This window comes from Rhinoderma darwinii, chromosome 1 (genome assembly GCF_050947455.1).
Source record: "Rhinoderma darwinii isolate aRhiDar2 chromosome 1, aRhiDar2.hap1, whole genome shotgun sequence".
NCBI classification, from domain to species: Eukaryota; Metazoa; Chordata; class Amphibia; order Anura; family Rhinodermatidae; genus Rhinoderma; species Rhinoderma darwinii.
In genome coordinates, this window is record NC_134687.1 from 288,455,514 (window position 1) to 288,472,346 (window position 16,833).

The 16,833-nt window shown below is 43.2% G+C and overlaps 1 protein-coding gene across 1 annotated transcript in view; it reads left to right on the forward strand.

The window, feature by feature from the left end:
• The window catches only part of INSR (insulin receptor), a 136,641-nt gene that overhangs the window by 47,670 nt on the left and 72,138 nt on the right, over nucleotides 1-16,833 (forward strand). The window contains exon 2 of the mRNA XM_075825294.1: nucleotides 7,599-8,150. Coding sequence (XP_075681409.1) covers nucleotides 7,599-8,150 — 552 coding nt within the window. The remainder of the gene's footprint in view (nucleotides 1-7,598; nucleotides 8,151-16,833) is intronic.

Genomic DNA, 16,833 nt, shown 5'->3' on the forward strand with positions numbered 1-16,833 from the left:
CCGGTCATGTGATAGTTGTGGCAACCTGTCACAACGAACACATTGCTCCGAACCGCGCCGACTGTGAGGAGCTCCGTGATACAGATGTCTAGAGACAGCTGATACCATGGAGCTTTCACCCGGAGACCACTCAGTGTGGTCTCCGGTCTGGTGATCGCTGTGGCAGCATGTCACAGCAATTCCATTTCTCCTCCCAGCAGCGCTTGGGCGCCGACTATGTGAACGCTGTGACAGTGTCACAGCGATCACATGCGTGCCGACGGTAAGGAGCTCCATGATACAGCTGTCTAGACAGCTGTATCATCGAGCTTCCGAGTGGTCTCTGGTCAGGTGATCGCTATGACAGCCTGTCACAGCGATCACCAGTTGCATCTTCTCCCTCTCTGGAAGACTGCCAGAGAGGAGAGAATAATGTAATGTAAAAAAAAAAAAAAACACACACTTTTTTTTTTTCAATAAAATGTTTCTGTATAAATAAATTGGTATAAATAAATATCTGCTACACGGCGACATTGGCCACGCACGACTCAGGTCGACCAGCCAAAGATCGCTATGTGCCGTAGCTTACATTGCACGTAATAAAAGTCAATGTGGTTGTGTTGCAACGCGCAAGTTGCCACGACATGACAGTTGCAAGAAATCCAAAATGTTGCATCGCAGTTACTTGCAGGTCGCAACGCGACCACATTGACTTTCATTATTTGCGGTGTAGGCTATGGGACATGGCGATCTTTGGTCGGACAACCTGTACACGGAGTATTTTGCAGGCAGAAAAAAATCTGGCTCAAAATTCCTGAAGGAAGTTTTAGGCAGATTTTGACCTGCCTGCACTTTTTTGCCGTGTTTATCGCCTGAGGCCATTGAGAAACGCAGGCGTAAACCGCTTTTTCTGCCTCCCAGCCGCGCCGGCAAAAAAAACAACAATTTCGGCTGTATATTGGTGCTGATTCCAACGCGGTTTCCACATCAAAATCAGCACCTAAAAACTCTGTGAATTGTGCCTTTCGGTGATGTTCGATGTGGCGGATTCACTGCAAATTTTATCTGAGGATTTGCACAGACAAAGTCTGCAGCGGATGACCGTACAAGACAAGTAGATGAGATTTTACAAAACTCATCTGCATGCTGCAGACATTTTACATGGCAGATTTTCAAATCTTTGATATGTCGTTAAATTAATACCTTGGGGTCTGCTTTCCAGAAAATAATCATTTTTGGTTTGTCAAAGGGGTTTTCCAGTCCACAAAACTTGATGGCCTATCCTCAGGATAAGGCCCTATTCACACGACAGGGTTTTCCCGGCCGTGTGATGGCTGCTCAAAAAACGTCCGTCACACAGCCGCAGTAGGAACAATAGACCCCAAATGGGACTATTCACACGACTGATTTTTTGACGGCCCGTTAAATCGGGCTGTCAAAAAAATGGGACATGCCCTATTTTCGGCCGTTCTCCCGAAGTCTATGGGGTCAAGTAATAGACGGCCATCATTTGAATAAGTTCCGAGTGACAGCCGTGTCTTCCGTCGCTCGCTCTCTCTCTCTCTCTCCTCCTCACAGTGTGAAGTGCATGTGAGTGGGAGGATGAGGGTATTTTTTTGCTCCCTGTAGGAGTGGAATCCCCAATCCCCAGCCACAGCTTTGGCAACACTGTGGCTGGGGATTGGGGATTCCGCTCCAGGAGAAGTCCCTGACTTCACTGTCCATATATGGACACAGTGACGTCAAGGACTTCTGAAGCGGAAACACCACCCTGTGGCCGGGGATTCCGATCCAGGAGAAGTCCCTCACTTCACTCTCCGTATATGGACAGTAAGGTGAGGGAGTTCTCCTGGAGCCGTCCCCTACAGGAAGGTAGGGGGGGGTGCCATCTATGGAGGGTGACTATGTACAAGGGGGCTGTGTGGCATTACCTACAGGGGGGGGCAGTGTGGCATTGCATACATGGGGGGCTGTGGCAGTATCTACAGAGAGCAGTGTGTGGCAAAAAATTTACAAATGAAATTCATCCGATTTTTAAACAGACAGGGAAAAAAGCGGGTACAAAACGGGTCAAAATCGGCCGTTGAAAACGCAAACACGGCCCGGAATGGATGCAAAACGTTTTCATCTGCCGACACTCGGTCGTGTGAATAGAGCCTTAGCCATCAATATCTGATTGGTGGTGGCCCGTCTCCCCACAGCCTCGCAGATCAGCTGTTTTGAAGGGGCCGCGATGCCGTTACCATCGTCGCTTCACCTTCATTTCCTTTACTGCTCACACTGTGAAACGCGGACACTCTTGTAGCGGCGGTTCACAGTATTATAGTTTACACTTGAATGGGAGAAGGCTGTAATACTGTGGACCGCCGCTACAAGTGTATCTGTGATTCACAGTGTGAGCAGTAAAGGAAATGAAGTGGAAGGAGCGCTCGTATAAGCACTGTGGCACCTTCAAAACAGCCGATCGACGGGTGTGCCGGGTGTCAGTATACTGAGGATAGGCCATCAGTTTTTGTGGACTGGAAACGTCACAACATCTGTAATGGTCGTATGGTACCAGCGAACCAGCTCTGGAAATTTTTTTCTCTAAAAGCCAGTTTACGCACTATTCTTTGTAAGCTCCACCTTGCGCCCAGCGTGTAAGAAATGCACGCATATTTGGTATAGTTGATGTCGGTAGAAGTTGCCAAATACGTATTCAGGTGTGTTTACCCAGTGGCATGCACCAGATGTAAAAAAAATCACCTAAAATCACACACACTCATATTTCTTTCAACTTTATTTTCCATTTTTTTTTCCATGTTTAAAAAATTTTTTTAATATATCTATTATTTTTTTACACAATATGGAAGCCCAATATGTTCTGAAAAAAAACAAGACCAAGTACATGTAGGTTGGAAAAATAATAGAACAACAATTTGCTTTTAAATTGGCGCATGGAAAAAACTTGAAAATGGGCCTAGTCAGGAAGGTGGGGGGGGGGGGGGGTAAAGCTCCTGGTCAGGAAGTGGTTAAACGGATGCCTGTGGCATTTACCATATAGTATCATACGTCACCCATATAAAAAAAAACAAAACATATACCGGGCATATACGGTTTTTACAGGATTGCCTTGTATGGAATAGCGTAGTCTATTACAGCCTCAATCGGGCTAACAGAGCCCTATGGACTCATCTGTTGTGCACGTTGTAACCTTTTGCAATGCAAGAGGTGAAATCCGCAGCAATTCTGCGGCAAATCACCGTGGCCAAATCCGTGGCATTAAAATACTCCTTACACTAATTCACCCTTAGGCCTTATTCACATGAACGGGTATTACGTCCGTGCTACGCGCGTGTAAATCACGCGAGTCGCACAGACTTATGTATGTCAATGGGGCCTTTCTTACAGGTTGTGATTGTCACGCATCGTATGTCCGCTGCGTAAAACTCACGACGTGTCCTATATTTGGTCATGTTTCGCGCAGGACCGCATCCATTGAAGTCAATGGGTGCATGCACATCGCGCTCGTCACACGGAAGCACTTCCGGGTGCCGCGTGTGATTCGCGCAACAGTAGTAAAATAAATGAATGAAAACAAAAGCAGGAGGTACTTTTCTATGTTTGTAAACATAAAAACAGTGTCATAATGATGCTGGCTGCGCGAAAATCACGCAGCCGCGCACCATATACAGATGCCACACTGAACTTTTGCGCACGCAAAACGGACACGTTCATGTGAATAAGGCCTTAAAGGGAATATATCACCGATGATTGATTATTATTTTTATTTATTTTTTTACTAAAATGTATACTGAAACATACTATTTTAAATATCCGATTGTACATTTTTTATTCTATTTTCTTCACGTGGTTATGGGGCAGCATTCTTGCCTAAGCTGTGAACAGCAGTAAAGCTATGTGCTTTAGGCCGGGATCACACACACGCGGTTTTGATGCAGTTTTTGTAGTAGTTTTTGTCTCAGTTTTTTGAGCCAAAACTAGAAGTCGATACAAAAGGAAGGAACAGTATAAAGAAAAGACGGATATATCTTCTTTCTTTTGTGTCCACTTCTGTGTTTTCGTTTAAAAGACAGACAAAAACTGCATCAAAACTGTATGTGTGATCCTGGTCTTAAATCAGCTGCATGGGCGTAGGAAACCTTAATCACAAAAAACAACCTAAGGCGGGATTCACACGAACGGGTTGTGCCCGAGTGCCGGCCGGTAAAATCGGCCATTCTGCCCGGCCGGCTTGCATAAAGTTTTGCATCCGTGCCGGGCCGGGCAGATCCGGACAGTGACATCAGCGGCAACTCTTCAAGGGGAATCCACATGTGTTCGGGGATTCCGCTTCAGGAGTTTCCCCTGATGTCACTGCCCAGATATGGACAGAGACATCAAGCGCTCTGTCCAGGAGCGGAATCCCCGAAAACACGGGGATTCCGCGGCTAGCACATAGCAGAGCGGGGAGATACCTCCCCGCTCTGCTATAGTGGCGTCGCTACAGTAGTAGCAGCCGCAGCAGCAGCAGCTGCTGCTACTAGCGGCGCCATCGAAGGTGTCGCCGGGCCAGGAAAACAAGCAGGGGACGGGAGCCAGCGCAGCGCTCCCTTCCACCTGCTGTACACCCCGGCCCTGCCACACAGTGTACAGCGATGCCATTCGTCCGAATGGCATCAACTCCTCCTCCTCACATGCACTCTGCGCTGTGAGGAGGAGGAGATAGAGTGCAAGCGCCGGGAAACCCGGCCATCACTTGGAACACATTCCGGTGATGGCCGTGTAATACCCGGCCCCATAGACTTCTATGGGAGCCGGGCGGCCGGGTACCCGGGCGAAGATAGAGCATGTCCTATTTTTTGACGGCCGGATTTCCCGGCCGTCAAAAAATCGGTCGTGTGAATAGCCCCATTAGGGGTCTATTATTCCTAATGCAGCCGGGTGCCGGCCGATTTATGAACGGCCGGCACCCGGCCGGGAAACCCTGCAGTGTGAATGAGGCCTAATGACGTATGGGAGAGTGTTTTAAACATGCTCTGTGACCTGTGCAGAAGTCAAAGTAGAGAAAGGGGGATGAGGGAGTATGAGGTGAGGACCTGTCACCTCTCCTGACACAACTGTTTTGGTAAATACTTGTGTTCTCCATGAAATAGCAATGCTAAGCATCCTCTGCACTGTTATTCCGCTTGTAAATTTAGGAATAAATTGACAACTGGGTGTTCCCAATCCACTTATCAAAGAGGTTCTCCCCTACACAGCCTGAAACTGACATCACAGATTGGACTGCTAACAGTCCAGTCGGCCAACGGCTATTACTTTCAACATACCCATGTGCATGCTCGGCCGAGCAAGTATGTTTATTTCAGTAGGGAAAGGGGAATAAGTCTTCTCTCCCTCGGGTACAAATGATTGGGCGTGTACCCCAGTCTGCCTAATCTTTCTCCCCCCCCCCCCACCCCGACATCTGCCTTGTTCAGAAACACCATACACGTTAGTAGGTTGGTCCCGCCGAAGTCGGCAGGTTCGGCTAACTCCTAATGTGTATGGGTAACGTTCAGGTTTTGGATATACATATAGCCACATACCATTTAGAATCTGTATAGAGCGGTCTCCCCTGTTGAGAATGTAAATCCTATGTCTTGTTCGGGGCTTTGTCAAAACACAGTGGTATCTTAAAAATTACAAAATTAAAATTCTGCTGAGTTTAAGATGTTAACACGTGTACTGACTGGCGGCTTGTGTGTGTGTGACACACACAACTTTGTGGACAGAGTGGTAACAAAACAAGAAATGCAGATGAGAGTACGTGGCAGATCTGTGAATAACAGACACCCCCGGCCCCCTCATCTGTGGGAAGGAAACCCAAGACTTTTCTGTTCTGTTTGTTCCTTTTACTCTTGGAAAAGTTACTTGTTCCTGAACCACTGGGGTTAACCCCGACACTTCAGTTTTCATATGTTTAGCATTAATTCCATATATTATTGGAGAAAAGTTGGAAAGTCCTTAATGGTGGCTGCCTAAATAATATGAATGAGGCCTCTCGCTGTTATTGATAATGTTTTGTGCCAGCATGACAGACAATGAGATCAACTTAGTTATTAAAAGGTCATACCAGGCCACATATAAATTATTGTATGTGACAGTCTGAACTGTCCTTCTAAACCTACACTGCGAAGTATGCAAATAATAAAGAAACCCCCAGTTAGTCAGTGTAGATAATTTTATTGTGACATTCCAACAATTTTAATAGAACTATGTTGAGTAATATTGAATGTACCTTTTGGGCCCCATGCACACGACCGTAAGGGTTTTTGCTGACCGCAAATACGAATCAGACAGCTACAGATACACATCCGTAGCCATCCGCAATTTCGGAAGTGCCCATAACCTTCTATGGGTAAATCCGCGCCACAATTGCAGACAAGAATAAGACATATTCTATATTTTGCGGATTATTTCTACGGACCGGACACACATCTGTAAATATACGGAAAGGTGTACGTGGCCAATCAATAGAAATGAATGGGTCAGCAATTTCATCCGTAATTACGATTGTGTGCAGGGGGCCTTAGTAAGCAACTGCCCAAGTCCAGGCGCTGAAGGCCATATACATGAAATGTAAACTGGTCTTCGTATGGTCAACCTTATTTTTTCTAGCTATACTTTTAGCAAGTAACATTGCAAAAATATACAACAATGACTAGACAAAAGAATTGTCAGATGCACAAAATGAATATGAGTACCATTTAAGGTACAGGGAACATAGAGCATTTATGAGAAAGTGTATTATTGTTAAGCCCCAAGAGTATGCGATAACACCTACGTAACCCGTTAATGCACCATGACGTAATAGGCTGGGCCTCAAGTAGTTGAGGCACCATGAAGTAATATTATGTTAAGGTGATCACACGGACACTGCCACTATGCCCACGTGATCGTCACCAGGAGTATAGCTGTAGTATACAGCCACACTCCTGCTACAACTGCAAGGATCGCAGAAAACGCAGATCCTGGCAGTTAACGTGTTCAGTGACTCCATCAAACCTGATCGGGGCATTGTACAAGGGGGACCTCCCTTGTGCCTGTTATTGCCAGCCCCAGCAGTGCATCCCTCTCCCTGATTGGCTGAGAAGGATCACCTGACCATCTCACAGAATTTTATTTATTTTTTCAATGTGATATAGAGCTTTTGGTCAAGCCTCAAGAGCTCCTTAGTTTAGCGCTTTATGGTCCTCTTTTTGATGTAAAATAATAATTGGTCTATCTGGTCACAATCCTCTTTGTCGAGTCCTATATTGTAATCGTCATAATATATTCTTAATGCTTCATGAGGAAAAAAAAAAGGATGGTCTTTACCACACATGACCGAAAGACTAATTCAGGGATATATATAGAAACCAGGGAAAATGTATGTTGTTGCATCATTTAAAAAAATTATTTGGGGATATGCCCATAGTAGCTTTTTAGGACATTACCATTTTCTGTGCATATTCCCATCAAGTATTTTTAATAAACAGTTTATGCAGTACGAGAAAATTGAAAAAGATCTAAATAGTCTGATGTATTTTAATTTTGTGTGTATAATTTTTTTTTTTACTTTTTTTCTAAAACGTATGTTTTTTTTTCTTTTTTTCCAGTTTGTTCCAGTATGGATATCCGAAATAACTTGACAAGATTTGATGAGCTGGAGGACTGCACTGTAATTGAAGGTCATCTACAAATTTTGCTCATGTTCAACACCCAACGCGAAAACTTTAAAGGGTTGAGTTTTCCCAACCTTACGATGATCACAGACTACCTCCTTCTCTTTCGCGTTTACGGCCTGGAAAGTCTCAAAGACCTTTTTCCAAATCTCACAGTCATCCGCGGCACTCGACTCTTTTTCAACTATGCCCTTGTCATTTTTGAGATGGTTCATCTGAAGGAGATTGGGTTACATAGCCTTATGCATATAACCAGGGGCTCTGTCAGGATTGAAAAGAACAATGAACTTTGTTACCTCTCCACTATTGACTGGTCGAAAATTCTTGACTCTGTTGAGGACAACTACATCCAACTCAATAAAGATGACAAGGAAGAATGTGGGGATGCGTGTCCAGGAGCTTTAAAGGGAAAGAACAGCTGCCCATCTACAGTAATAAATTCCGTTTTTGGTGCACGATGCTGGGCACAGGATCACTGTCAGAGAAGTAAGATTTTCCTTCCTTTTTTTATTCGTTCGTGCCACTGATGTTGATGTTCATTAGGACTGTAGGAAGATTAGCTCTCTAATTGAAAATTAGAAAAATATAATACTATTATTAGTACCTCTTCCATGTTTTAGACCCACTCCTGGTTTTTGTTTACAAAGACGTAAAGATTTTTTTTTCACAATGTGATGAGAATTCTAATTTGCTTTGTAATAGGAATGTTCATTACGAAAGAGAGATACATAAAAATAACATGTAAAATCGTTTGGATTATGGGAAACCGTTTGCATTCGATTGGCCCCTCCCCTCCTTTTTTTGCCCTCATATAGTAGTAAAAGTAATTGACCATGTTTACCTGGAAATTTTTTAAGCATGAACCATACGTTTTTCGACCAATGGAGCAGTTTTCCATCGGTTAGAACTGATCATGTGGTTTTGTTTTTTCTCAAGCTGGCTGGCCTTACCCATGAATTACATGTTAGCTTATCCCTTTCATAATGTTTATGGGCGCAGCCTGATTGCCTGCGGAAAAAGAGAGATCAGGCGTGTTGTATTTCAGAATGCCAAATAATGGTATGTTCACACTGAGTTTTTTTTTGAAAGTATATTTAGAAGTGTAAAACGGTCGCCTTACACTTCGAAACATGCCTTGCAAACAGCTTGCCAGTGAATTCAATGGTAAAAAACAGTGTAGTGGATACGAGGTGCAATTTTACGCCACTGTTTTAAAAATACGCCTCGTAAAAGAGAGGCATGTCACTTTTTGAGGCGTTTTTGAGTCCGATTTTTAACATTTTCAATGAACTCTGGCAAATACTCTTTGTAAAAATACTTAAAAAATGCTTGGCATATCTGCTTCAAAAATGCCTGGTTTTTAGAGGCTGATTTTCTCTTGAAATCAGCCTTGTATTTTTTTGCCACAAAATTTATATTGTGTGAACATACCGTAATTGCAATAGAAGCTGGCACTGCCAGAGGTTCCTGCCAGTGGTTTATGCCCCTCTTCCTATTGAAATATAATGCACTGATCTGAGCCTGCATGTTTATTGGGAAGTCGGGGGAATGGCGGACAGAAAAAACACAGAAGAATACAGTAGCAGCAAAGTGGGTAAGATTTAACAAATCTCATCCACATGCTGCGTAAAAATTCTATGCAGAAATCAACCTGCGCTGCGTAATTTTCGAACCGCAGCATGTCCATTCCTGCTGTGAAAGTGTGCAGAATTGCTGCGTATTTCAGAGGAGATGTCACTATTTCCCATCATTGAGAAAAACACAGCAAAATACGCACCATTTTCTGCCGTAAAAACTGCAGGTTATGCTGCGTTTTTGCTTCAGCGGAAAGTCTTACAGCTATCTTGCAGTTGTTGTTTTTTGTTTTTGTTTTTTTGTTTTGTTTTTTACCATGAATGGAGTTTCGAAAGATGCAGCTTTCAGCTTTGGCTAACATGAAGGGGTCATGAGTTGATCCCCAGTAGTTTAAAGAGGCTCTGTCACCACATTATAAGGTCCCTATCTCCTACATAAGGAGATCGGTGCTGTAATGTAGGTGACAGTAATGCTTTTTATTTAGAAAAACGATCTATTTTAAACCACTTTATTAGCGATTTTTAGCTTTATGCTAATGTGTTTCTTAATGCCCAAGTGGGCGTGTTTTTACTTTAGACCAAGTGGGCGTTGTACAGAGGAGTGTATGGCGCTGACCAATCAGTGACCAGTCAGCGTCATACACTCCTCTCCATTCATTTACACAGCAGCATCACGTTCTTACTAGAACATTATGTGCAGCCACATACACACACATTAACGTTAATCAAGTGTCCTGATAATGAATATACATTACCTCCAGCCTGGACGTCATGTGTATTCCGAATCCTGACACTTCTGAATCTTTTCTGTGAGATTTCCAGCAAGGGAAACAAAATCTCGTTTACATGGTAATCTCGCGAGATTAAGCGTGGCTTGCTGGAATCTCACAGAAAAGATTCAGAAGTGTCAGGATTCTGAATACACATGACGTCCAGGCTGGAGGTCATGTATATTCATTATCAGGACACTTGATTAACGTTAATGTGTGTGTATGTGGCTGCAGATCATGTTCTAGTAAGAACACGATGCTGCTGTGTAAATGAATGGAGAGGAGTGTATGACGCTGACTGGTCACTGATTGGTCAGCGTCATACACTCCTCTGTACAACGCCCACTTGGTCGAAAGTAAAAACACGCCCACTTGGGCATTGAGAAACTCATTAGCATAAAGCTAAAAATCGCTAATAAAGTGGTTTTAAAATAGATAGTTTTTCTAAATAAAAAGCACTGCTGTCACCTGCATTAGAGCGCCGATCTCCTTATGTAGGAGATAGGACACTTATAATGTGGTGACACAGCCTCTTTAATACTCCATTTTCTAGGTATTTCAAGCAGTGTCTGTTTACCAACCTGTATAATTAGCGATTGCTATCCTGCATTTCTAAGGCCCTGTTCACATGTGCGTCAGCGCATTCCGTTGTTGGACAAGGAATGCCGGAGGCAACGGTTCCGTGCAACGCGGATACCACGACCGAAGGAACCAATTGACTTTAATGGGTTCTGTCGGCTTTCCATCAGGGTGTCCGTCTTTTTACCAGAAACAATAGCACAGCAGTCTGTGCTATTGTCTTTTGGAATTCCTGCCGGATTTGCGAAGGAGACTCCTAAAGGAGCCTCCAATGCAGATGTGAACAGCCCCTTAGGTTGAAAGACTATGACTGCACTGGTACCGGTCATCCCTCATCATTGTATAAGCCCTCTTGCCACTTCACGACGACCTCCGATAAGTGGGTCCCTACTCTATTGGTTGCAGCACCGCATGGCGGTGCCCGCCACCACGATACTGCACCCGCATAGGGAGCAACCTAGAGGCCCAGAAGCACCCCTGCTGCCATGCCAAGCCACCTTAGCAAGTGGGCTTATACAATTTGATAAAAATGTTTCTCCTCTTCAAACTGTATATATATTATATATAGTTATATAACATTATAAATAGTTGTATGAAAATGTAATTAAATTTATTTCTATATTTCTTTTACTTTTGTCCATAATTATGGCACGGACTCCCCATAGAAGTCTATGGGTTCTTCCGTAATTACGGACGGCTACTGATGTGCACCCGTAGCTGTCCGTAATTACGGAAGCGATGCTAGGTGACACCAGATTTGCACATCATTTGTGGTTTTCTTCTTTTTGCGAATCCGTATATACGGATGCACTACGGACCGTATTTGCGGATATCGTTCCGTATATGCGGATAAGTTGCAGATGACTACGGATCCGTATTTTTGGACAGTATTTACGGATGGATGAAAATACGGTTATGTGCATGGGTCATGCGTTAGTGATTGACAGGCTTCCCTGAATGTTAGTACATGTAGAGATAATTATCAATCACTGAGTAGGACCGTCCACTGGACCCAGAGGCTCAGGATGAGCAGGGATTTAGGCCTCATGCACACGAACGTGCTTTTGCGGCCGCAATTCCCCCGAAAATCCCGTGGAGAATTGCGGCCCCATTCATTCCTATGGGGCCATGCACATGACCGTGGTTTCCACAGTCCGTGCATGGCCCAGGAGCCCGGACCACAGAACGGACATGTCTTATTACGGCTGTGTTCTGCGGTCCAGGCTCATAGGAAATAATGGCCGCGGCCATGAGCACAGCCCGCGATTTGCAGATGGCTTGCAGGTGACACTCCGCGGCCGGCCGACCCGGAAATCACGGCTGTGCACATGGCTACGGTCGTGTGCATGAGGCCTTAGATCAATTCCTGCTCTATAACATGATGCCTGCAGGTGGACTTCATTTTCAACAGGTTCCTTTAAAGGCCTGATTCACACGAACGCTGTATACGTCCGCGTGCTGTGCGTGAAAACAACGGGCAGCACACAGACCTATTCAACTCAATGGAGCTATTCAGACATGCGTGATTTTTCACGCAGCGTGTTTCCGTTGCTTGAAACTCACTGCATGTCCTATTTTGGTGCATTTTTGCGGATCACGCACCCATTGAAGTAAATGGGTGCGTGAAAATCACGGACAGCACACGGATGTCTTTTGTGTGCTGTCCGTGATTCACGCACCAGTTGCTAAAGATATGCAGAGAAAAAAATTTATGTGCACCAACACTGACCTAAAAAAACGGGTGCCACACGGAACTGCAACGCAGGGAAAATGCTGCGTTTTTTTGCGGATGCAAAACGGGCACGTTTATGTGAATCTAGCCTAATGATGTATTCCACAGAAATCACACTGTAGCAAGTCTGCCGTATGAACAGTTGAACTTCCTTTCGGTCATTATTGTGATCTCTATCTATGCTGGTCTCCAGGAAACTGGAGCTATTAAATATAGTACATTTCAATGGCGCTGCATAGTATGTGCCGGCTCATTTTCCTGTTTGGGTTTTGTGATATCCTATTAATGACTTCCTATTTAAGAAGGACACCTTTGGGAACAGAATGTTTTTAACGAAGCAGGGGACACGATTACAATTTTGACATCTGTTGAGTAGAACAAGTTTGTTTATTTAATTTTTGGGAACATTATGGAAAAACAAAAATCTGTATTAACCCCTTCAGGACGAAGCCATTTTTTTTGATTTTTCGTTTTTCACTCCCCGCCTTCCAAGAGCCATAACTTTTTTATTTTTCAGTCAATAGAGTGGTGTGAGGGCTTATTTTTTTGCGGGAGTAGGTGTAGTTTCTTTTGGTACCGTTTATAGTTCCATATAATGTACTGGGAAACTGAAAAAAAATTATTTGCGGGCTGAAGTTGGAAAAAACTGTGATTCCTCAATTGTTTTTTTGGGTTTAGTTTTTACGGCTTTCACCATGCGGTAAAAACGACAACGTATCTTTATTCTGTGGCTCAATACGATTACGGGGATACCAAATTTATATAGTTTTTTTATATATTTTACTACTTTTATTGATAATAAATTTAAAAAAAAGTTAAAAAAAATATGTTTTGTGTCGCCACATTCTGAGAGTCATAAATTTTTTTTATTTTTTCACCGATTTGAGTGGTGTGAGGGCTTATTTTTTGTGGGATGAGGTGTAGCAGTACCATTTTTTTGGTACGTAGAACTTTTTGATCACTTTTTATTACATTGTTTTTTTAGTGCTAAGTTGACCAAAAAAGATTTTGGCGTTTTACATTTTTTTTTTTTACGGCGTTCACCGTGCACAGTAAATTATGCTATATTGTAAAAGGTCAGACTTTTACGGATGCAGTGATACCAATTTTGTTTACTTTTATTTTTTTTACATTACTTTAGGGGGAAAAGGGGCATTTTTTTAAACTACTAAAACCTTGTTTTCACTTTTTTTTGTACACACTTTATTTGGCCCCATCTAGGGGACTTGAACCAGCGATCGTTGGATCGTATTGCAGTATATCGTCATTTTTACAGGCTTCTGTTAAGCCTTGCCACAGGCAGGACTGACGGGTTCAGTGACAACGGATCCTGCATGTTTATAACTTAGATGTGATAGTTTATAGGTGGATCCTGCGTATCAGAGACCCACAGGACTCACTGTTACTCAACCAGTCAGGTCCACAGGACTGACGGATTCAGGTCATAACGCAAGATACAGCTGCTCTGTATACAGAATACAAAGCAGCTGCATCTCAAACAGTAAAAATAATTTTTGATAAAAACTATTTATAAATTTGCACCAATCACACTGATTGACCTTTTTATAAAAAAAAAAATGAAATCATGCCTTTCAAAGGTTTACATAGCCTTTAACTTGTAATTTATTCATATAAACCTCTGGCTTAGGAGTCCAGTGGGCGGTCTCACTCAATGATTGACAACCTCCCCTGTGTGAGTATGCATACAGAGATAGCTGTCAGTCACTGAGTAGCACCGCCCACTGGACTCTTAAGCTTAATAAGAGCATGGATGAATTACAAACTTATACTGAGTTTCCCCACCCCCCCCCAAAAAAAAAAAAAAGACAATATATAAATCTGCTCACCTGCCCTTGCTCTATAACATGCTGCCGGCAGATCGGGCTGCAATTTCAATGTGACAGGTTCCCTTTGAAACGTACTCAAGGTTCTTCACATGGCAACATATGCAGGACATTTTCACTACAGCTATATATCGTAAAATGTCAACTTGTCTTTTGCTGACCGCTGCTGTAAGGGTCTTTTCACACGGTGCAGTCAAACCACGGTTTTATATTGCAGCAATAAAGCGCAATTTCACCACGCTGTGTGAATAGACCCTTAAAAAAGTTATAACCTGCAGGTACTTGTAAAGATACTTGTAAAGGATGCAATTCTGATTAAGAAAACCATTAGGGGGTTTATTTATTAGGTCTGCTCGTCTTTGTTTTTCAGCATGGGCTCCATTTTGTAGTTGTCTGTCAGACACCCATGTCTTTGGTATGCAGTATGGCTGGAATTACCGGCCTTGTCAGAGGCCCTGGATCAGATTACTGAAAAAAGAGGGTTTCTCTCTTCTATTTTTTTTTCTTTTGTACAACAAAAGCAGGCCAGCTTAAAGCTATAGGTCTTTAGCATGCAGGCTGACGGGGGCTCGAACATCTACCCTTGTCTTCTGCAGGCTTCAGCTAACATTTCTTTTCTCTCGTGGTTCAGAAGACCTTTTAGGCCGGCTTCACACGTATCCCTGTGGCGACCAGGACGGATACGGTGTTTACTTTTATGCAGCGTATCCACCCTGTGAATAGAGCTTTAAATATTTGTCAACAGTAAGGATATGTTCACAAACCATATGGCTTAAATCAGAAATACATGGGTACAAAGTTATCCAGATCTACTCTGCAATATTGTGCTGACCTAGGCCTCAAGTGTGTCCTTTACGCCTATATTTGACCAATTAATGTCTAGATACAGTTCTTCTGACAGCACAGACAAATGTAGTCTTCTACACTATTCCGAACCAAACGTATGTGCAGAGGTATACAATTTTTATAATGGAAATCAATTGCAGACTGTTCTAAACATGGACATACAGTGGAGGAAATAAGTATTTGATCCCTTGCTTATTTTGTAAGTTTGCCCACTGTCAAAGTCATGAACAGTCTAGAATTTTTAGGCTAGGTTAATTTTACCAGTGAGAGATAGATTATATAAAAAAAATCACATAGTCAAAATTATATATATTTATTTGCATTGTGCACAGAGAAATAAGTATTTGATCCCCTACCAACCATTAAGAGTTCAGCCTCCTCCAGACCAGTTACACGCTCCAAATCAACTTGGTGCCTGCAGTAAAGACAGCTGTCTTACATGGTCACCTGTATAAAAGACTCCTGTCCACAGACTCAATGAATCAGTCTGACTCTAACCTCTACAACATGGGCAAGACCAAAGAGCTTTCTAAGGATGTCAGGGACAAGATCATAGACCTGCACAAGGCTGGAATGGGCTACAAAACCATAAGTAAAACGCTGGGTGAGAAGGAGACAACTGTTGGGGCAATAGTAAGAAAATGGAAGACATACAAAATGACTGTCAATCGACATCGATGTGGGGCTCCATGCAAAATCTCACCTCGTGGGGTATCCTTGATCCTGAGGAAGGTGAGAGCTCAGCCGAAAACTACACGGGGGGAACTTGTTAATGATCTCAAGGCAGCTGGGATCACAGTCACCAAGAAAACCATTGGTAACACATTACGCCGTAATGGATTCAAATCCTGCAGTGCCCGCAAGGTCCCCATGCTCAAGAAGGCACATGTACAGGCCCGTCTGAAGTTTGCAAATGAACATCTGGATGATTCTGAGAGTGATTGGGAGAAGGTGCTGTGGTCAGATGAGACTAAAATTGAGCTCTTTGGCATTAACTAAACTCGCCGTTTTTGGAATAAGAGAAATGCTGCTTATGACCCAAAAAACACCGTCCCCACTGTCAAGCATGGAGGTGGAAACATTATGTTTTCGGGGTGTTTCTCTGCTAAGGGCACAGGACTACTTCACCGCATCAATGGGAGAATGGATGGAGCCATGCACCGTCAAATCCTGAGTGACAATCTCCTTCCCTCCACCAGGACATTAAAAATGCCTCGTGGCTGGGTCTTCCAGCACGACAATGACCCGAAACATACAGCCAAGGTAACAAAGGAGTGGCTCAAAAAGAAGCACATTAAGGTCATGGAGTGGCCTAGCCAGTCTCCAGACCTTAATCCCATCGAAAACTTATGGAGGGAGCTGAAGATCCAAGTTGCCAAGCAACAGCCTCGAAATCTTAATGATTTACAGATGATCTGCAAAGAGGAGTGGGCGAAAATTCCATCTAACATGTGTGCAAACCTCATCATCAACTACTAACAACGTCTGACTGCTGTGCTTGCCAACAAGGGTTTTGCCACCAAGTATTAAGTCTTGTTTGCCAAAGGGATCAAATACTTATTTCCCTGTGCACAATGCAAATAAATATATATAATTTTGACAATGTGATTTTCTGTTTTTTTTTTTAAATATAATCTATCTCTTACTGGTAAAATTAACCTAGCCTAAAAATTCTAGACTGTTCATGACTTTGACAGTGGTCAAACTTACAAAATCAGCAAGGGATCAAATACTTATTTCCTTCACTGTAGGTTGGCACAGTATACACTTGGATCCGGCGGAAGAAGAGAGAGAGGCAAAAACAAACTCCATTTCAATATTAAT